At 44.1% G+C, this 22,872-nt stretch overlaps 1 protein-coding gene across 1 annotated transcript in view; it reads left to right on the top strand.

Annotated features, from left to right (window-relative positions):
• LOC127454569 (nuclear pore membrane glycoprotein 210-like) overlaps positions 1-22,872 on the top strand; it is a 39,536-nt gene that overhangs the window by 3,891 nt on the left and 12,773 nt on the right. Inside the window, exons 6-17 of the mRNA XM_051721857.1 lie at positions 277-409; positions 1,060-1,206; positions 1,420-1,500; positions 1,613-1,722; positions 1,827-1,964; positions 4,334-4,471; positions 4,554-4,709; positions 6,038-6,170; positions 6,237-6,338; positions 14,827-14,972; positions 19,537-19,749; positions 21,496-21,687. Coding sequence (XP_051577817.1) covers positions 277-409; positions 1,060-1,206; positions 1,420-1,500; positions 1,613-1,722; positions 1,827-1,964; positions 4,334-4,471; positions 4,554-4,709; positions 6,038-6,170; positions 6,237-6,338; positions 14,827-14,972; positions 19,537-19,749; positions 21,496-21,687 — 1,689 coding nt within the window. The remainder of the gene's footprint in view (positions 1-276; positions 410-1,059; positions 1,207-1,419; positions 1,501-1,612; positions 1,723-1,826; positions 1,965-4,333; positions 4,472-4,553; positions 4,710-6,037; positions 6,171-6,236; positions 6,339-14,826; positions 14,973-19,536; positions 19,750-21,495; positions 21,688-22,872) is intronic.

The following is a 22,872-nucleotide window of genomic DNA, read 5'->3' as shown; positions in this document are numbered from 1 at the left end:
CAACTCCAGGCAGAAATTCTGCATGGACACACTCAAACATACCATATGAAGATGTACAAAATACTTATTTTTTTATTTATGGATTGATCAATCAACAGGGTTCCCAAGGTCATGAAAACCTTGAAATATCGATGTGAAAAGTAATGGAAATTCAGATGTGGGAACCCTGAATCAATCCTTAGGATATTAATTATGGTGTATTACTTCTAATAGTGTGTGTGTGTGTGTGTGCGTGCGTGTTTGTGTGTGCATGTGTGTGTGTGTGTGGGTCTCTAGCATGTGGAAGCAGCCAATGTGACTTTGTTTGTGGTAGACAGACTACACCTGAGTCCAGCAGGGGATACCTACCTGCTACGAGGCTCGACTATTAAATACAATATGTGGAAAACAGAGCAAGAGGGGGAGACTGGTATGAACACAGAACACACATCTAGTATATAGAGTACAAACTGATTCAGATATGTTCAGTGGTATTCATGTTGTTCCAAACCCATATGACTTTCTTTCTTCTGTGGAACAGCAAAATAAAAGTTTAGTAGAATGTCTGAGCTGCTTTCATCCATACCATAAAAGTAAATATGCTTTCAGCATAAAGGCATCATAAAAGAAGTCTCTACTACTCATGCATTATATTCAGAGTCTTAAATGGAATAGTCTAAAATCATACAATAGATTATAGTGTTACGAACTGACTGAAATTTAAGTGATTCACTAAAAATGGTGTCATAAATCAAAAGTCATACAAGTTTCAAAAGGCACCTGTAGGTGAGAGTGAGTAAATGTTGACAATTGTATTTTATGGGAGAACCATCAATTTAAAGCCAATTAAATGCAAGAAACTCAAGTAGACAGTGTCCTCACACGCACAGCTGAGGCTACTAATATGTCAAGGTAATGGCTCTTAAACTTTGTGATAACACATTGACACCCTAACCACATGGCTTCACACCTCTAAACAGATGCATACTGTCACATGAACGCAACATTGCATATATCAGGATAGATAGGTTAAATTTCTAACACCTGCATTTAATATTTCACTCTTCTGTCTGTTTGTAGAGGTCACTCTGTCTGAAGAGGGATACAGTCTGGTTGTGGATGGATACAAAAGAAGAATGTATAATGACATCATCTGGGTTGACTGGGACACAGCTACTATAACCGCTCTCAAGCTGGGTCATGCGGCACTAACCGTTGTGCACAATAGTATCTGACACAATTATGCTTTTCACTAAAACCGTATGTTGTAGTAGGGCATGGGGTGTTCAGGTCAAGGACGACTTGGTGGATATAAAGCCTATAAGGACGTGTTTATTATCATATTAATGTATTCACATACTTTGTTTTTGATGCTTACATCGCAAAGTCATTAAAAGACCCCTGTTGTAGGGCATGTAAGTATATTGTTATGATTCTAAGCTGATGACTCAGATCTGCCCCCTGAAATAATCTCCCACCTCCCTCACACTACTGTACATGTGGTGGAGCCCAGATACATGAGTGAGTACATACATAAACTCACATGCAAGATCTGCAACCCACACCATGCTGCACCCTCACGAGGGCACTTACATTGTCTGTTTATGTGCATTTGTCTGTGTGTCTGTTTAAGCATTGAGTATAAAAGGGGAAGAGGACATATGGGTGTTAGAGACAGGATGGCAGTATTATTTGACTGTCCGTATCCATGACAACGAGGGCCATGTGGTTCACCTTTCACAGGTTGTGCTTCTCAGTCATGAGTTTATGCTCTGTTTGCTCCACTGCATTTTCTCACCTGACAGGAGCATAATATCTGAATTTGAACCCCATTTCTTCCTGTGCAGAATGCAGTGATTGTTGTCGAGGAGACTGAGGGGTTCATGACTGTGGATTCTTCTTCTGATCCCTCCTGCCACCTCCTGCAGACCCTTAAGACAGGAAAGACCTTAATACAGGCCTCACTTTATAGCGTCATCTCAGAGGTAACATGCTTACATATACAGTGCTGTGCAAAAGTTTTAGGCACTTATAATAATGCCATGAATAGTTTTCATTTATCAATTAACTTCATACTAAGTCCAGTAAACATAAAAATAATCTAAATCAATATTTGGTGTGACCACTTTTGCCTTCAAAACAGCACCAATTCTCCTAGGTACACCTGGACACAGTTTTTCTTGGCTGTTGGCAGATAGGATGTTCAAAGCTTCTTGGAGAATTCACCACAGTTCTTCTATCTATTTAGGCTGTCTCAATTGCTTCTGTCTCTTTATGTAATCTCAGACTGACACGATGTTCAGTGGGGGGATCTGTGGGGGCCATGCCATCTGTTCTTCTAGTCTATTTGCAAAAGTAATGTTTGGGAGTCTAAGGGACTGTTCCAAAACTAAGTGAGCTGCCTTGGTGTCTCCTGCCTACATAGGCAGCTGTCTTCTATAGCAGAATCCTTACTGAAATTATGTCTCATAAGACACTGTTTTGAAATGCTCTGTATAGGCGACAGGTCTGCGCACCATTCAAATTGCTCTCCTCACACGGAGTGCACGTGAGACTCAACTTGGAACTGATTTCAATACAGGTGACGCAAGAGGAAAAACGTGATATGCTAATGAGCATAAATATGCATGGTGTACACACATTTTGGGTAAATTAGTCAGTTTTCTATGAAATTAAACAATTGTCTAACTGTCCTTTTCAGTATTGAATGGATTAGAAGTATATTTATAATCAAAATTTCTCTCGTTTCGTCCGCCATCTTGGATTTATTTTTCTACCGAGCTCATAACGGTGCATTCTGGGATCGCCTACCTGCGGAAGGATACATATGATGCAACCTTAAAATTTGTCCAAAACGAGATATCTTAGGAGGCAGCATAATTAAGATATCTACCTTTTGGAACAGCCTATGTATATTTGTAATGTATATTTCCTATTGACACACTAAAGCTGAAGATATAAATAACCATCTTAAGACAAGTGTTTTTGTCAAACATCATAAGTGCCTAAAACTTTTGAACAGTACTGTACATACTAAAATGGCATTCACATTGACAGTATTTGTCTGCCAGAAAGCAACCAGAAATCCATCCATTCATCTTCTGTAGCCGCTTGTCCTATGTAGGGTCACGGGTAGTGCTGGAGCCTATCCCAGCAGTCTTGGGCCGAAGGCAGGGAAACACACTGGACAGATGGCCAGTCCATCGCAGGCAACCAGAAATCATTCATTTTCAATGAGAGTTGGCAGTTTCCAGCGACAGGATTGTTGGCTTTGCTGTACGTTCTTCCGAGTGTCCCCCTTTGAGGTGGATTCCCCCCCCCCCAATTGTGGCACCCCTATACATTGTATTTACAACATACCCCATTTTTTCAGCACTTTGTAAACAGTGTTTACAGTTGTATACAGTTATTGAGCAATCAACAGCACAGAGACTCGCCAACCTCCAGCAATTAAAGCACTTTCACAAAAGGAGAAATTAGGCAGCATGTTAGTCTCAGTCACCATTCAGTTTCATTGCATTTTTTTCTTCCATAAAATGAAACTGAATAGTGATTGAGGATGTAAATCCAAAACATTCTGCATAACATCTCCTTTTGTGTTCCACAGAAGAAAGAAAGTCATAAGGGTTTGGAACAACAATAAATGATGAAAGAATTTTCATTTTTGGGTAAACTATTCCATTAAGATTTGTAAATTTTTTGGCCCATGGGTTTAATTACACAATACTGATGTCATGTAACATATACTGATGCAAGACATAATGTCAAATGTCCTGCTTCTGGGATTTTATTCAGTTCAGTTGCTCAGTGTGAGGGGTTCAGTAAGCTATTATGCAAAAGTACAGTTCAGTCTTATTAAAATAAATGGCACAAGCTGTTTCCAGGTCTATATGGGAGCCCTTCATGAGGGGGCAAGATGAGACAGCAAGCAGGAAATGAGGACACACACAGTGTAAAGAGAGGCATGGGGTGTGCTGGGAAACCTGTTGTTTATAAAGGAAAAGACAGCATGTTCCATTTGTGGGAGGCCACCATGGTGGCAGAAGATGAAACGCATCATAGAGGGGGGCAGTTCAATCCAATCGTCATGCAGTAATTAAGGTTCTGCAAGATGAGATGAAACGTTGCACATTAGTTTCGGTCTGCAACTTCCTGACAATCCCTGTACTCTTATAAGAATCATCCATAATATTAATGAGACAAGGGGAGGAAAAACCTTCCAAACTGCCTCCAAGGGAAATCATCCTTAAGAATTTTCCTGTCAGACTTTCACAGTGAAAGCTATGGTGTTGCCTTTCGGTTTGCCTGACTGTTTTGTGGTAATATCCATGTGTATGTATGTGTTATGAAATAGGATGGTGAAAATTGGCCTGTCGTCCCACCAATCAGAGCGCAACAGGAAGTGAATATCTACAGTCCCCTTACCCTGCAGCCCTCTGTTATTGCATTTCCATGGCAACCCCACAATAAGCTTTACCAGCACAATATTCAGGTGGAGTAAAAGTCAATATTAGTACATGTACGTGTGTTGGGGGATAATGACTGTTTGCTCTCATAGATTATGTATTTTTTAGGTGGAGGGAGGTAGTGGCTCTGTGACGTGGGATGTGTCTGATAGTGAAATTGCCACAGTAACAGTAAAAGGGGAGGTCCTAGCAGGAAAAAGGAGGGGCAAGACTGAAATTCATGCTTCAGATTCCAAAAACCAGCTACATAAAGCAGTCGCAAAGGTAAAATTTGTGCAAACTAACATACATTTGAGCATATACAGTGGGGTTCCATTTGTAAAAATGCTTTCTTTTTTGCATTTTTCTCATTGAATACAGTTTCTTTCATTACAAATTACAGTATATTATTAGCAAAGGAAAAATAATGTGAATATCTAAATTTCTTAGTATTTGTTATGTCCACCTTTTGCTTTAATGACAGCATTCACTTGAGCTGGCATGGGCTCCACAAGTTTGTGCAAAACCTGATGATCCATGTAATTCCCACATGATTTGAGAATGTTTCAAAGACCTTCAGGATCTTCAGTGCCTGTTATACAAACATGGTCAACATCACATATTAGCTTAAAGGGATAGTTCACCCAAAAATGACAGTTCTCTCCTTATTTATTCACCCTCCTGCCATTCCAGCTGTGTATGACTTTATTTCTTTTAGGAAGAATATCTCAGCTCTGTAGGTCCATACAATGCAAGTGAATGGTGGCCAGAACTTTGAAGGTCCAAAAAGCATATAAAGGCAGCATAAAAGTAATCCATATGACTCAAGTGGTTTAATATGTCTTCTGAAGTGATGTAATCAGTTTTGGTGAGAAACAGATCCATATTTAAGCTCCTTTTTTACTGTAAATTCTCCTCCCTGCCCAGTAGGTGGCAATATGCACAAAGAATGTGAATTGCCAAAAACAAAAGAAGAAGAAAGTGAAAGTGGAGATTTATAGTAAAAATGACTTGGATATTGATCTGCTTCTCAACCACACATCACTTCTGAAGATATATATTTAAACACTGGAGTCTTAAGGATTACTTTTATGCTGCCTTTAAATGCCTTTTGGAGCTTAACATTTTTGGTCACCATTCACTTGCATTGTGATGACCTACAGAGCTGAACTCTTCTTCTAAAAATCTTAATTTGTGTTCTGCAGAAAAAAGTCATACACATCAGTGATGGGATGAGGCAGAGTAAATGATGAGAAAATTTTCATTTTTGGGTGAACTATCCCTTTAATAAGTGACCTATAAATAGTGCAGAATCTCAAATATTCTAAAAGTTTATTTCTAGGTTTAAATTCGATTTTGAATCCCATATCTTCAATGTAGTCTCAGACTTTTGGCCCCTGTTGTATGTACTCTAAATTGGTCAAATGTTGCTTTATTTCAAATAAAGTACATACTGTAGATTAAAAGCAGTATTGTGTGTTACTGTGCTTGTTTAAAGGAACCTGAAATGTTCTGTTTATCTCCATGTAAAATTCGATTTTGAATACCAGATTTTCGATGTGAATTCAGACTTTTGGACCCCACTGTATACTTCTGTCATTTTCTGTGTACAGGTGATGGTTGTGATGCCTGGCCGAATGAAGCTCATGCTCCAGAGGGCTGACTGCCGTGTGGGGGACAGGATAGACCTTCCCTTGGCTCTGTGGGGCATCCAGGACCCCTCAGACTCTTACTCTCAGACCCACAGTGACTTTGATACATGTTCGTACACTCACAGGAGCACTGGTGCAATACACAAACCTCAATGTGGAGACTCTCTGCTGGAGGAGAGAAATCTTGTGCCAGTCACAGACTGCTCTCTGCTTTCTCTGCACATCCACACTGAACCCACTGGTGTCTTCACACACGTGCCAGGTACAGCATCCCTCCCGGTCTTGTTTTTGCTCTTTTCTAATGTCAGTCTATGGACAGTCCTGTGTGTTTGTACAGTTTTAAATAGAATTTTATTGGATTTATAAACAAAATGTATAGTAAAAGTTGTTGCCGGGGCACTTATAATAGTGACACAAGGTAGCGAGTGAGGATACTCATAGTATTTTCATCCTTATCCAAATGTTTAAATAAATATTGAGAATTGCATGCTGTGGATTTAACTATGTTTTAGCTCTCATTCCCAAATGGACATGTGTAACATCAGTAAGAACACCTACTTTTGCAGATCATAATAGAGATAAAAAAAGGTGAAGCGTTCACTTTATGTTGTAGACATGTCGAAACAGTTCTGTTCACTTTCACCATTGTTATCAATTGTAATCTCTATCAAATGATATCTTTTCAGTTGACTGTGTAAAGCATTTGCTTTTATTCTCATTTGCAGTCTGCGTAGTTCCCTATCTGTCACTCACTCGACGTTGATGTCGATGTAGTGACACTAGGGGTCACTCTTGGGAGCCCGAGACACCTCTGGTCTTTGATAAAAGGCCAATGAAAATTGGCGAGTGGTATTTGCATGCCACTCCCCCGAACATACGGGTATAAAAGGAGCTGGTATGCAACCACTCATTCAGATTTTCTCTTCGGAGCCGAACGGTCATGCTCACTGAGCTGAATACTACTGTTCATTCACCTCTGCTGGATCTGACGGTGCATTTCAGCGGCTTCTCCCTCCTCTGCACTGGTGCACTGCAGAGAATGGCCCTGGGTGCTTCGGCAGAAAAACTAGAGAGTATATTTTCTGAAAGAGCATTTTTCCCCTCTAAAAGAGTATATATTTCTCTAAAAGAGAACACACACGGAACGTCTTTTTAAAGACGCGTCTTTTTAAAGATGCTTTTCCGATTGTGTGTTATTCCTGGTTGTGCTCGTTATCTCTCGCCTTCTAACGGTCACGATCACTGTCTTTCGTGTCTGGGCACTGCTCACGTGGAGACAGCGTTCGTGGATGGTCATGTTCTCATTGCGAGAATATGTCCATGGCAACGTTGCGGTCGCGGCTCGCCTTCGTAAGAAAGCGAGCCACCCCAGAGGCTCCCGCCTCGGTCCTTTTACCCACGGGAAGAGGCCAGCGCGGTTAGCACTGGGGGCGATTTGGGGACCCCAATGGGACCGCCTCCGCCGGGTATCCCCCCACGGACCTCCCATTCCCCAGCACGCTCGTCTGCCCCGATCGGGCTTCCGGGTGAGTCCACCGGCTCGTCTCACGGCGAGTTCGACCTCTTATTCGGAGCCGGCGAAAGTGATGAGCTCTCGAGCGCAGCATCAGAGAGCGGGCTCGTCCAGTCGGAAGCCTCAGCTGGGCTCCTCCCTTCGGGGTCGATCGCCCAGTCACAGGCTGACGCGGAGATGACGACATGCTTTCCCGGGCAGCCGCGAGCGTCGGTTAGAGTGGATTTCACCGCTCTTCCCTGAACCCTCGCGGCTCGGTGATTGGTTCCTGGGCTCGCGGCGCCGCTCAAAGCCACGCCCCGCCCCGTTCCTTTCTTCCCGGAAGTGCATGAAGAGCTGACAAGGTCGCGGGAGGCGCTTTTTACTGCCTGGTCCCGATCTTTTCAGCTTCCCTGCTCTCACTACCCTCGATGGTGGGGCGGCCAAGGGTTATTCGGCAATCCCCCAGTGGATAAAGGCGCTCGCGGTGCACCTATGCCCGCAGAGTGCCGCCACCTGGCGCGGGTGCCCAAAGCCTCCGTCCAAGGCCTGTAGGTTTACGTCATCTCTGACGGCCAAGGCCTACGGTGCCGCTGGACAAGCCGCCTCCGCCCTGCACGCCATGGCTCTCCTGCAAGTCCGCCAAGGCGCTAAAGGAATTGCACGAGGGTAGTTCTGCCCCGGGTTTGATGCAGGAACTTCGCCCGGCGACCGACCTCGCTCTCCGAGCGACGGAGGTCACGGCGCGGTCTCTCGGGCCACACTAGTGGTCCAGGAGTGACACCTTTGGCTCAACCTGGTCGAGATGGGTGAGGCTGACAAGACACGATTCCTTGCTGCCCCCATTTCCCAGGCGGGCCTATTCGGCGACACCGTCGAGGACTTTGCCCAGCAGTTCTCGATGGTAGAGCAATAGATGGATGCTAGCCGGCATATCCTGCCCCGGCGCGGCTCAAGATCACGCACCCCATCTACTCATTGCCAAGGGCATCCCACTGCGGTGACTGCACCAGCTCCGCCGCAGCCCGCCCCTTCGGCCTGGCCCCGGTGTGGAGCCCACAGCAAGAAGCAGACGGGCGACCCAGGGACAACGAAACCCGCTGCTGTGGAGCTGGTAAGCAGATCTTCGTCTTTTTGTTACCTTTTGCATTTAATTGCGCTGCATGCCCAAGTGGCTGCATTACTCAAGAGCTCAGCAAGAGTGGTTTCCTTGTTCCCTGGGTCAAGTATCCGGTGTGTACGGCTGGCATCACGACCACCGTCCACCACTCCATTTGGCAGGTTGGCACTCCAGCGGCGGTCTCCCGCCCTGAACGCCCAGCTGTGGCACAAATCTGCCCCCGATGTGACAGTCTCCACGGGTCACGAGGACAGGCCTCTTCCTCCCCCGTCCCAGACTGTTCCGGGGGTGGTCACAAGGAGCCAGGTAAGTGCTTCGATGTCCTCGGACTCAGCACGGCCACGACGTGGTGTGGCACCTCGAGCTCCGCCCCGCTGCGAGGCCCCACCTGCCGGTACATCCGATGATGTTGTCCCTTTGGTCCCCCTTGCGCGGAACTTGGACGCATGGCTTGCACCTTCCAGTCCATCACGAGGGCTAGTCCGGACCGTCCAACTCAGCTGCACAATTCACTTCGCCGGGCATCCGCCCAGGTTCAGCGGTGTCCACTTCACCTTGGTGAAAGACGAAAACGCTGCTACCTTGCGCGGAGATCGCTACCCTCCTACAGAAGGACGCGATAGAACCTGTCCCTCCAGCTGAGATGAAGAAAGGGTTTTACAGCCCCTACTTCATTGTACCGAAAGAAGGCAGTGGGTTGCGGCCAATCTTGGACCTGCGAGTACTGAACCGGGCTTTACACAGACTCCCGTTCAAGATGCTGATGCAAAGACGCATTCTAGCGAGCGTCCGGCATCAAGATTGGTTCGCGGCGGTAGACCCGAAGGATGCGTACTTTCACGTCTCGATCCTTCCTCGACACAGACCCTTCCTGCGGTTCGCGTTCGAGGGTCAGGCGTATCAGTACAAGTCCTCCCTTTCGGCCTGTCCCTGTCTCCTCGCGTCTTTACGAAGATCGCAGAGGCTGCCCTTGCCCCGTTAAGGGAGGTGGGCATTCGCATTCTCAACTACCTCGACGACTGGCTAATCTTAGCTCACTCTCGAGACGTGTTATGTGCTCACAGGGACCTGGTGCTCTCACACCTCAGCCGACTAGGGCTTCGGGTCAACTGGGAAAAGAGCAAGCTCCTCCCGGTTCAGAGCATCTCTTTTCTCGGTTTGGAGTTGGACTCAGTCTCCTTGACGGCGCACCTTACGAACGAGCATGCCCAGTCGGTGCTGGCCTGTTTGAAGGCGTTCAAACAGAAAACAACGGTTCCACTGAAACTTTTTCAGAGGCTCCTGGGGCATATGGCATCCTCGGCGGTGGCCACCCCGCTCGGGTTGATGCATATGAGGCTACTTCAGCACTGGCTCCAGACTCGAGTCCCAAGACGGGCATGGCACCACGGGACACACCGCGTGGCCATTATGGTCGGTCTGTCTTTTCAGCCCTTGGACCGACCTCTCGTTTCTACGAGCAGGTGTTCCCCTAGAACTGGTCTCCAGGCGCGTCGTGGTCACGACAGATGCCTCCAAATGGGCTGGGGCGCTGTTGGCAATGGGCACGCAGCCGCCGGCCTCTGGATGGGTCCGCGGCTGCGTTGGCACATCAACTACCTCGAGTTACTGGCAATTCTGCTCGCCCTGCGGAGGTTCCGGCTGTTGATCCAGGGCAAGCATGTGCTAGTTCGGACAGACAGCATGGCAGCGGTAGCATATGTCAACCGCCAAGACGGTCTGCGCTCCCGCTGTATGTCACAACTCGCCCGCCGTCTCCTCCAACGGAGTCAGCAGCACCTCAAGTTGCTGCAAGCCACTCACATCCCGGGCAACCTCAACACTTCGACGGACGCACCGTCACAACAGGTTACCCTCAAGGGAGAGTGGAGACTCCACCTTCAGGTGGTCCAGCTGATTTGGAGTCGATTCGACAGGCACAGGTGCACCTGTTTGCCTCCCAAGAATCCTCCCCACTGCCCGCTCTGGTACGCCCTGACCGAGGCCTTCCTCGGCATAGATGCGCTGGCACACAGCTGGTCCCCTGGCATTCGCAAATGTGCGTTTTCCCCCAGTGAGCCTGCTTGCACAGACCCTGTGCAAGGTCAGGGAGGACGAGGAGAAGGTCGTCCTGGTAAGCACCCTACTGGCCCACCCAGACGTGGTGCTCGGACCTCACGCTCCTCGCGACAGCTCCCCCCGGGCAAATTCCCCTGAGGTAGGACCTTCTTTCTCAGGGAAGGGGCACCATCCGGCACCCGCGCCCAGACCTCTGGAATTTCCATGTCTGGCCCCTGGACGGGACGCGGAAGACCTAAGCTGTCTCCCACCTGCGATGGTAGACACGTTCACTCAGGCTAGGGCTCCCTCTACGAGGCGCCTGTATGCCTTTAAGTGGCGTCTGTTCGCTAAGTGGTGTTCTTCCCGTCGGGAAGACCCCCAGAGATGCGCAGTCAGATCAGTGCTTACCTTCCTGCAAGATAGGTTGGAAGGGAGGCTGTCCCCTTCCACCTTGAAGGTGTACGTTGCTGCCATAGCAGCACACCATGATGCAGTCGACGGTAAGTCCTTAGGGAAGCATGATCTGATCATCAGGTTCCTAAGAGGCGCCAGGAGGCTGAATCCCTCCAGGCCGCGCCTCGTTCCCTCATCGGACCTCTGTAGATTTTCAGGGTCTACAGAGAGCCCACTTTGAGCTTTGCAGTCAGCCGAGCTTAAGGCACTCTCCTTGAAGACTGCCCTCCTGACTGCGCTCACTTCCATCAAGAGGGTAGGTGACCTGCAAGCGTTCTCTGTCAGCGAAACGTGCCTGGAGTTCGGTCCGGGCTATTCTCATGTGATCCTGAGACCCCGACCGGGCTATGTGCCCAAGGTTCCCACCACTCCTTTTAGGGAGCAGGTGGTGAACCTGCAAGCGCTGCACCAGGAGGAGGCAGACCCAGCCCTGTCGTTGCTGTGTCCGGTGCACGCTTTACGCATCTATTTGGATCGCACGCAGAACTTTAGAGTCTCTGAGCAGCTCTTTGTCTGCTTTGGTGCACAGCGGAAAGGAAGCGCTGTTTCCAAGCAGAGGATCGCCCACTGGCTCATTGACGCCATAACTATGGCATATCTGGCCCAAAACATGCCGCCCCCAGGAGGGCTACGAGCCCATTCTACCCGTGGTGTAGCGGCTTCTTGGGCCCTGGCCAGAGGTGCCTCTCTAACAGACATTTGCAGAGCAGCGGGCTGGGCAACACCCAACACCTTTGCAAGGTTCTACAACCTCCAGGTGGAACCGTTTTCGTCCCAGGTAGTGGCATGCAACACAAGCGGATAAGCCCGGGATAGCCGGCTGGGTGTATTGCTTGCACATAGCGCCTTCCACCTCCTTTTGAGCTGAAGATGTGCACTGTTAATTCCCAGTAGTGTTCACAAAAGTTGTTCCCTGGTTGACTTCCTCCGAGCCCTGTGGCAGTCGAGTTTTCGGAGAGACTCGCTGCCGGCCCAGTACACGCGCTAACTAAGAGCCCGATTCTGGGGTAGGTGCTCCGCATGTGGCGGTTCCCTGTAAGGCTAACCCCATGCGATCTATATCTTCCGCTAGCTCGTTTCCCTGCTGGCAAACTGCGTCTTCCTTGGGCAGAGCCCCTCTGCCCCAGTCTCCATGTTGTAGTAACTCCTCCCCCATTGGGCAGGATCTACCTTGAAGGCTCTCCACATGGTTGGAAAGACCATGTGATGTATTCTTCCACTTAAATATCCCCCCCCTTTTGGGGCGAGGTGTGGTCTCCGCGGTGTCCTCCCCTTGGGAGGGACACCCCCCGACTAGACCTGGCGGCCCAGTCGGATAATCCCCCTTCTTTTTTAGGGAGTGGAAAAAGAGAAGGGGAAAGAGGCCACGACTGGGTTAAGCCAGTCTCTATCTCTGGGTAGTCGACTTGTCCCCAAAAAGGGCCGTTCGACACTCATAACTGTGTTGGGGGAGGTTACGTGTCGACCTGGTGTGCTGGCTATGAGGCACACAGCAAGTCTGCCCACCACACACCGCCAGTTCACGTAACACAGTTCAGCCTTGTGGCGTTTTGTATAGGGACCCCTAGTGTCAGTACATCGACACCAACGTCGAGTGAGTGACAGATAGGAGGGAGGGAGCGAACAGATGGAGGGAACGAGACGTTGGTCCCTCCTGCCACAACGCTGAACTACCCGCTGAAATGGCCGGACCTTATATCGGCTCCTCAGCATAAAACCTGAATGAGTGGTTGCATACCAGCTCCTTTTATACCCGTATGTTCGGGGGAGTGGCATGCAAATACCACTCGCCAATTTTCATTGGCCTTTTATCAAAGACCAGAGGTGTCTCGGGCTCCCAAGAGTGACCCCTAGTGTCACTACATCGACACCAACGTCTCCATCAGGGAACGGAGGTTACACCAGTAACCATGACGTTTTCAGTCATGCTACTGCGTAATTTATCGCAGTAATTTAAATAAAAACGACAGATAGAAATGCTTTATAATGTGACACTTGATTCCAGCCCATATAATTATAACTTCAGTTAAGCTTCTATGCCCAAGTAATAGTGAACAAGGAGAATGAAGTTCAGTTAAGTTCAGTTAAGTGTCAGTTGTACATAGTCCATCCATCCACCATCTGCTGATTCCTTTAATATTCAATATTCTGATGGCAATATTCATCCGCCTGCTCTAACTGTTTTCTTCAGGCCATATTGAACATGAAGTATAAGTGATCTACTCCCAGACACACACAGACACCCTCTTCTTTCTCTCTCTGCCCCCTCCTTTATTTGGGACTTCCTCTTCACTGCACGCACAAATTAAAATATGATTAATTAGTTCATTTCTCCTGCTTCAGTTTAAAGCACTGGGAAAATCAATAGGCTCTCTCTCTGTAATCTGCTTAGTACATTAGTGTGTAAACATTAGGTTGGAGTGTGTGCGTGTTTGCACAGCTGTCTGGCATGTAAAGCAAGCACTTGAAGTAATGTGAATCCCAGCAAACATTCCAGGAGTTCTCATATTTACAACACAGTTTGCATTAGTTCAACCAGGATAACAATTGCCACCAATTTTATGAGTTCCAAATTTCATGTAACCATGAGGTAAACATGCTGTTCACTGTCCGTGATGGAAATTGAGTATTACAAGCTCAAATCTCCTCTTGGATTGCATCTTTCGACCTCCTTTTCTTTTTCATTCCCTTTTGCTTTATTCTTCTCTCTCTTGCTTTTAATCAATAATTTAATTACATCAACTCACTCTTCTTACTTCCTTTAGATGTTACATCATCTTGTGCAATCTAAAAAGCAAAAAAAAAAAAAAAAAAAAAGGAAATGCTGGCTTTTGTTTTAAAATATGTTTTTTTATGTTGAGACTATATGCACAGTATCTAGTGTTCCTTCTATTTAATGTTTAGTGGTACAGCAAAACACACACATGCCAGATTAGTTATGATGCTTCACCCTAACATCTAACTGTTGCTATCTGATTTAAACCAGCAACAGCAAGACCACCAAACATGAATTTTCCCTTTCTTTTTCTTCCTGTCAGAGTCAACAAAGCTTTATTAGCATGATTGTTAACATTTACAATATTGAAAAAGCATAAGCAGTACTAATAATATTTGTAGTACTGAAATAGACAATACAGAATATAAAAGGTAAAGTTAAAGGTATTGTTCATCCAAAACTAAAAATTCTGTCATCCTCATGTTGTTCCAAACCCATTTGACTATCTTTACTCTGTGGAACACAAAATGAGATGTTAAGCAGAATGTTAGTTTCAGTCAATATTTGCACTTTCACGGCATCTGTCATTTGCCTGTAATTGGTGACTGAGACTAACATTCTACTTCTCCTTTGGTGTTCCATGGAAGAAGGAAAGTCATACAGGTTTGGAACAACATGAGGGTGAGTACATGATGATAGAACTTTCTGTTTTGTGTGAACTATCCCAATAAATAATAAAGGAAATGAAGGGGAACATTAAAGAAGGGGGTGAGGTAAAAATGAAATAAAAAAAAATAATGCAATGGAGATGAAATTACATACAAACTATATTATATACAAAATATAGTCACTTGTCAGAGTATTAAATCACCCATTAAAATAATAAATGTTCATCACTGGTGGTGTCTTTCCCTCTTTCTTTCTCTAAGGGTCTCTGTCACCAGGTGCTGGATTCTGTGGAGGGGTCCATTTCAAGGCTCTTTCATCTGGTCACGCTGTTGTTACTATCTCAGTGGAAACAGAGGCATGCAGCATCAGTGAGACGACAAGACTAGTGGCCTACAGCCCTCTTAAAGTATGCTGTTTATGTGTGTGTGTGCATGGCTGTGGGTGTGTGTATGATTTGTGGCAAGTGCCATGTCTGTATAAAGTGTAATTTATCAGCCCTATGGTGGCTATTTATTAAGATAATGAACTGTTAAGGTGTAGGAGAAGATTAATGTGATACTGAGCTCTCCTGATCAATGATGTATGGGTCTGTAGTATGTCGTGAACATACAGAGCAACAGTGATCTCCTGTCCAGGGCAAACACTGTCAAGCACACTCATGGGAGTTTAACAGGACATTGTGATGGATCAGTGCTTTGCTTTTGTCAGTCACACACTAATGAAATAAACAACAACAGCTTGAACAAGGACATTATCAGCTCAGTGATAAATAAGGATGTCAGAGATGACAGCACAAGGAGAAATCTTTTAAAAATATAGTTTAAAATGCATGTGCCAAGTTCTTAGAAATGTTATTTTTGTGTTCGTGGTGGTTTCTTCTATGTTTGAAAAACCTGTATACCATTTTCTACAAAAAGTTGATTTTATTTAATCTAAAAATGTAAAGTGGTGTAACCAATTAATACTAAAATACTTTCCTTGCACCATGAATACACATGAAAGTGCACAACTTTATTATTGCAGACGTATTATTCAAGGTGTATATATATATATATATATATATATATATATATATATATATATATATATATATATACAGTACTGTGCAAAAGTCTTAATATAAGACTTAAGAAGGCACATAAGATGTTTAACAAAAACATTTGTCTTAAGATGGTTATTTATATCTTTAGCTGTAGTGTGTCAATAGGTAATATACATTTTAGACTCCCAAACATTCCTTCTGCAAATAGAATAGAACAGAATAACATGTAGCCCTGCAACAGATGGCATGGCCCCACAGAAACCCCCACTGAACATCGTGTCAGTCTGTGATTACATGAAGAGACAGAAGCAATTGAGACAGCCGAAATATATTGAAGAACTGTGGCAAATTCTCCAAGAAGCTTGGAACAATCTATCTGCCAACAACCAAGAAAAACTGTGTCCAGGTGTACCTAGGAGAATTGGTGCTGTTATGAAGGCAAAGCTGGTCACACCAAATATTGATTTATCTTTTTTTAATTTTTTTTTAATGTTTTTTAGACTTTGGATGATGTTAATTGAAAAATGAAAACTAATTATGCCATTATTTTTGAAGAAATCCTCACTATGCAACATTTTTCACAAGTGCCTAAAACTAATTTCTTCATTTGACCTGAACAAAATGTGCCTTTTCATAGGTCAAAACATCTGATATAAAAAATTACGATCTTGAGCATCAATTAAAAAAATGCTAAAATACTTTCTGTGCACCTTGAACACACATGAATGTATACAACTTGATTATAATATATCTATATATACAGTTGTGCTCAAACGTTTGCATACCCTGGCAGAAATTGTGAAATTTTGGCATTGATTTTGAAAATATGACTGATCATGCCCAAAAAACTGTCTTTTATTTAAGGATAGTGATTATAGGGGGCCTGGGTAGCTCAGTGGTAAAAGACGCTGGCTACCACCCCTGGAGTCCCTAGTTTCCTAGTTCGCTAGTTCGAATCCCAGGGCGTGCTGCAGCCAGGTCTCCTAAGCAACCAAATTGGCCCGGTTGCTAGGGAGGGTAGAGTCACATGGGGTAACCTCCTTGTGGTCACTATAATGTGGTTCACATGGGGTAACCTCCTTGTGGTCACTATAATGTGGTTCGTTCTTGGTGGGGCGCGTGGCGAGCTGAGCGTGGATCCACACACGCTATGTCTCCATGGCAACGCACTCAACAAGCCATGTGATAAGATGCGCAGGTTGGCGGTCTCAGACGCTGAGGCAGCTGGGATTCATCCTCCGCCACCCGGATTGAGGAGAATCACTACGCGACCACGAGGACTTAAAAGCAAATTGGGTGAAAAAGGGGAAAAATCCCCCCCCCCCAAAAAAAAGGATAGTGATCATATGAAGTCATTTATCATCACATAGTTGTTTGGCTCCTTTTTAAATCATAATGATAACAGAAATCACCCAAATGGCCCTGATCAAAAGTTTAAATACCCTTGTAACAAGGGTTAAATACCCTTGTTACAGACACACAAGGTGACACACACAGGTTTAAATGGCAATTAAAGGTTAATTTCCCACACCTTTAAATTGCAATTAGTGCCTGTGTATAAATAGTCAATGAGTTTGTTAGCTCTCATGTGGATGCACTGAGCAGGCTAGATACTGAGCCATGGGGAGCAGAAAAGAACTGTCAAAAGACCTGCGTAACAAGGTAATGGAACTTTATAAAGATGGAAAAGGATATAAAAAGATATCCAAAGCCTTGAAAATGCCAGACAGTACTGTTCAATCACTTATTAAGAAGTGGAAAATTCGGGGATCTCTTGATTCCAAGCCAAGGTCAGGTAGACCAAGAATGATTTCAGCCACAACTGCCAGAAGAATTGTACGGGATACAAAGAAAAACCCACAGGTAACCTCAGGAGAAATACAGGCTGCTCTGTAAAAAGACGGTGTGGTTATTTCAAGGAGCACAATACGACAATACTTGAACAAAAATGAGCTGCATGGTCAAGTTGCCAGAAAGAAGCTTTTACTGCACCAATGCCACAAAAAAGCCCAGTTACAATATGTCCGACAACACCTTGAAATGCCTCACAGCTTCTGGCACACTGTAATTTGGAGTGAAGAGACCAAAATAGAGCTTTATGGTCACAACCATAAGCGCTATGTTTGGAGAGGGATCAACAAGTCCTATAGTGAAAAGAATACCATCCCCACTGTGAAGCATGGTGGTGGCTCACTGATGTTTTGGGGGTGTATGGGCTCTAAAGACATGGAGGATCTTGTGAAAATTGATGGCAAGATGAATGCAGCATGTTATCAGAAAATACTGGAAGACAATTTGCATTCTTCTGCACGAAAGCTGCGCATGGGACGCTCTTGGACTTTCCAGCACGACAATGACCCTAAGTGCAAGGCCAAGTTGACCCTCCAGTGGTTACAGCAGAAAAAGGTGAAGGTTCTGGAGTGGCCATCACAGTCTCCTGACCTTAATATCATCGAGCCACTCTGGGGAGATCTCAGACGACCAAAGACTTTGCATGACATAGAGGCATTTTGCCAAGACGAATGGGCAGCTATACCACCTGCAAGAATTTGGGGACTCATAGACAACTATTACAAAAGACTGCACGCTGTCATTGATGCTAAAGGGGGCAGTACACAGTATCAAGAACTAAGGGTATGCAGACTTTTGAACAGGAGTCATTTAATTTTTTTCATTGTTGCCATGTTTTGTTTTATGATTGTGCCATTCTGTTATAACCTACATTTGAAAATGAATCCCATAAGAAATAAAATAAATGTGTTTTGCCTGCTCACTCATGTTTTCTTTAAAAATGGTACATATATTACCAATTCTCCAAGGGTATGCAAACTTTTGATCACAACTGTATATATATATATATATATATATATATATATATATATATATATATATATATATATAATATTATTATTATTATTATTTTTTACAAATAGAGTTGTCATTTTCAGTCCATTTGACCTGAATAAAGCAAGTCTTTTCATAAAAAGTAAAAAAATCGATGGGGCCTGCATAGCTCAGCGTGTATTGACGCTGACTACTACCCCTGGAGTCAAGAGTTTGAATCCAGGTTGTGCTGAGTGACTCCAGCCTGGTCTCCTAAGCAACCAAATTGGCCCGGTTGCTAGGGAGGGTAGAGTCACATGGGGTAACCTCCTCGTGGTCGTGACTAGGGGTTCTCACTCTCAATGGGGTACGTGGTAAGTTGGCCGTGGATCGTGGAGAATAGCATGAGCCTCCACATGCGGTGTCATGCACAGCGAGCCACGTGATAAGATGCGTGGATTGACTGTCTCAGAAGTGGAGGCAACTGAGACTTGTCCTCCGCCACCCGGATTGAGGTGAGTAACTGCACCACCACGAGGACCTACTAAGTAGTGAGAATTGGGCATTCCAAATTGGGAGAAAAGGGGATAAAAAAATCTGGCATTAAAAAAAACCTGATTAGGGTCCATACAGGGGTCCTCTCTGTTTTAAGGTTTACTTGTCACATGACAAAAAAAATCCTGTGCCACACAGACTTTTCTTCGGCGGACAAACGTTTTTCAAATTTTACTTTAATGATATTTTTCTTCTAAATTGCTTCACTGCTTATTTTCTACAGAAATAATAATAAAAGATTATTATGCCAATTTGCCAAACTACTAATGCCAGTAAGTTTTCATTTCTTTTTTACAATCTCCGGACTATTACATCATCTAGATATTATTACATCACCTAGAAAATTGCTTTAAATGCAGAAATTGTAAACATGTTCATTGTAGAAGAGATGTATTGATGAATGTTTTTTCTTCTTCTTTTTATTTTTTTTTTAACAATTTAATATATCCAGACAAAAGAAAGGGTCACATATTTGCCCCTGTAGTGAATTTTGCACTTCACTTCAACTCAGTAACATTGTACTCTCCTGCTTTCTCTCTCTTTCTCTCAGTCGCTTGTGTCTGAGGTTATGCTTTCAGTGGGCTCATCTCGTATGGTTGCATTTGAGGGGGGTCCTCAGCCCTGGCCCCTGGCCCCATTCCGTTTCTATAGTTATGTCGAGGCCCAGCCAGCAGGGGGTGTTATCGTGAAGGCACTGAGTCCTACCAAAGCATGGCCACCTCGACATGCGTATCAGGTCATGTGCACCGCTGTGGGAGAACAGGTTGGGAAATGTCTTAGATTGCAATTTCATGCTCATGTTCTGCAAAAGCTCTTCATGCTTTATGTAGGTGAAGGGTTGTAACCACTGATATATATATATATATATATATATATATATATATATATATATATATATATATATATATATATATATATAACTGGATCGCTGACGCAACAGTAAACTGCCTGCAGGAGTTGAAGCCACCGGAAGTGTTCGAATGGCCATCTTGGTATGCCCAAACTGTCATAGATCATCAATGACTGACAGGCGAAAAAGCACCCATTTCACCGTCTCCGACCTCCGGATACGACAGTTGCATTTCGCCCTCTAGTGACAATCATGTTTAATTTGCTCATTATGGATAATATTTGTTGAGAGGGAGAAAATATACGTGAATCGCGATGTCAGAGCATTCACCTGCCTGGTGTTCAGCCTATCAGTGCAGCACAACAATCACCAAAGGAAGAGGGAAAACTGTCCACCAGTTGTAATGTAAGTAGGAAAAGTTGTAATATGTACTTGTTTAGGGTAACAACATGTGCTTACCACCGAAAAGGACTTCAAAAAAGTCAGACCTGGATTTCTAAATCGCCTTAAATGCCCAGGATTTGCTTGTTTTCATATTGAAGTGCTCTCTGTAGTCATACATGGATACATGTCAGAAATACGTGTTTGTTTTTAAACCTAGCGTATCCATTTAATTTGAACCAGCTTTGCTTTGCATGTCTCCCTCAGGTGCTGCACGTGAGGGAGAGAGAGCGCGCGCTCTTATTCAGCTGACTGCGAGAAAAAGGCACTTTTTTAAATAAACATAAAACCAGTAACTCTAAACAAACACTTCGATGTTCACAATAAATCAGTCTGAATATGTCTGTTTATATCTTACCTCAGTTTCAGTGAACTTGTTTATATTCAGCTGATCTGTTCGCCAATGACGTTTGTTAGTTGTGGATACTGTTTGATACAGATACACATAACTCTCTCGGGCTTTTTAAGAAAATGTTTAAATAAATAATTACATATGTAGGACATTTGCATTGTAGTGATGTACATGCAGATTTCAGATATAAAATCGTTGATTGAATGACTAATGTTTACTTGCTGAAATGAGATGATTTCCTATTATGTCAATTGGGACATTAGAATGTTTGGGCATAGCAATATGGCGGCGCAGTGGCTTCACTGTTATGACGTCATGAGCAATCCAGTTCGATATATATATCAGTGGTTGTAACCTTCTTGTCATGTATAGTGGAATCCAAAAGTGTGATACCTCGTTAAAAATCTGGGATTCAAATATAATAATCTGGAAGTAGATTTGAAAAATTTAAAGCAAAGAAACGATTTGACATAAATTAATATGAAATATTTAAGATTCTGCACTATTACAAGGTCACTAAATAAATAAGCAAATTTTGTGACATTGACCATGTTAATTCCTTTGTTCTTAAAGTTCAGATTTCTTTGCTTCCATTGAAGCAAACAAGATGCTTTTTGGAACTTTGTCAAATCATGTTGAGATAACATGGATCATCAGGTTTTGTATAATCTTGTGGAGTCCATGCAAGCTTGAGTGCATGCTGTTCTTAAAGCAAAAAGGGGACATATCAAATACTAAGAAATTCTGATATTCAAGTCAATTTTTTATTCTACTTTTCACTCATTGTTATGCTGATGACATAATGTGTAATGAAAAGAAAAATGTAGTAAAATGTAGTATGTTTTGGCATATGTGTGTTTGTGTAGTGGTTGGTCTTTAGGTGTGGAAATACTCCAGGCTCATTAAACGAGATGCCCGCAGTCGAGGAGAGCAGAGTTCAGGTGGCATGTGGCGTACCTGCTAGTCTCTCTCTTTCTCTTCTCTCCTCCTCTCCTTCATCCGTCCCTCTGTTCTCCCACCACTTCTCTTGTACTCAGCCTCAGTACCCCTGTGGACCGGTGAGTAATGATCACTCCATACTCTCTCTCAAACTCTCTCTTTTTGCCCCCTCCTGCTTTTATATCCTCACACAAACTCTCTTATGATTCACTCATTTTCCTCTCTTTCATGCACCTGCCTAGACCTCTCTTTTTTTTTAAATTTTCATTTTCACACCCTCCAGGTGTCTCTCTTTCTTTCTGTTTCACCCCCACACCCACAGCAGACCTGCATCTCTCTTTCCCTGTTTCCACTGCTCTCATTTGCCATGCAATTATGTGTGATATGCAGGGTGAAGTGTTATGGCAGTTTCCATAGTAACTGCATGCATAGGGCCTCAGCAGTGTGTGTGTGTGTGTGTGTGTGTGTTAGGGTTGTGCAAGGACTTTTCCTCTGCTGACACAGTAACCAAGTCTTTGATAAATGTCGAAACACTATTAATCAATATATTGTCTCTAATATACTTAAAGGGATAGTTCATACAAAAATTAAAACATTTGTCATCATGTACTCACCCTTATGTTGTTCCAAACCTGCACAACTATCATTTTCCTGTGGAACACAAAAGCAAACATGCACATACACACACACATGCACACACACACATACAGGTGGAAGAATTAATTACAAGAAGCCGTAATGCCAGTGATTGCATGCTCAATTATTTACAGACATTTCCACAAACCATGATGTTTGTGTGTGTGTGCTCACCAAGATGGTCATGATATGTTTAAGCGGTAACACTCTGTACTTTATTACAGTGTCCATGTTATACACAATACATGCAGGGCTGTTTCTAGCTATAAGCGGTATAAGCGGCCACTTTGGGCCCCTGACCCACCAGGGGGCTCTGCAAAGCAAGGTCGTTTTTTTTATTTTATTTTATTTTTTATATACTTTATAGTTAAACTGTTATAGTTATAGGGGGCCCCCTTGTGGCCCAAGATGGAAGGGAGAATGTGACTGCAATTCATGGGTGGGCCTGGATTGGCATGGGCTCCTAGTAGGATTTTGCAAAGGGCCCCCATATGCTTAGAAATGGCCCTGAAAGTGTGACCCTTTATGCTGTTTTAAAACTAACTGATGGCAAAGAAAAAATATTACAGATGCACATTCATTCCTGCCCCCTTTCATCTACACTGGTGGCCAGAAGTTTGGAATAATGTCCAGATTTTGCTGTTTCGGAAGGAAATTGGTACTTTAAT

Source organism: Myxocyprinus asiaticus, chromosome 16 (genome assembly GCF_019703515.2).
Source record: "Myxocyprinus asiaticus isolate MX2 ecotype Aquarium Trade chromosome 16, UBuf_Myxa_2, whole genome shotgun sequence".
Lineage (NCBI taxonomy): Eukaryota > Metazoa > Chordata > Actinopteri > Cypriniformes > Catostomidae > Myxocyprinus > Myxocyprinus asiaticus.
Note: the sequence above shows the minus strand (reverse complement) of the source record. Positions and strands in the feature narration are given on the sequence as shown.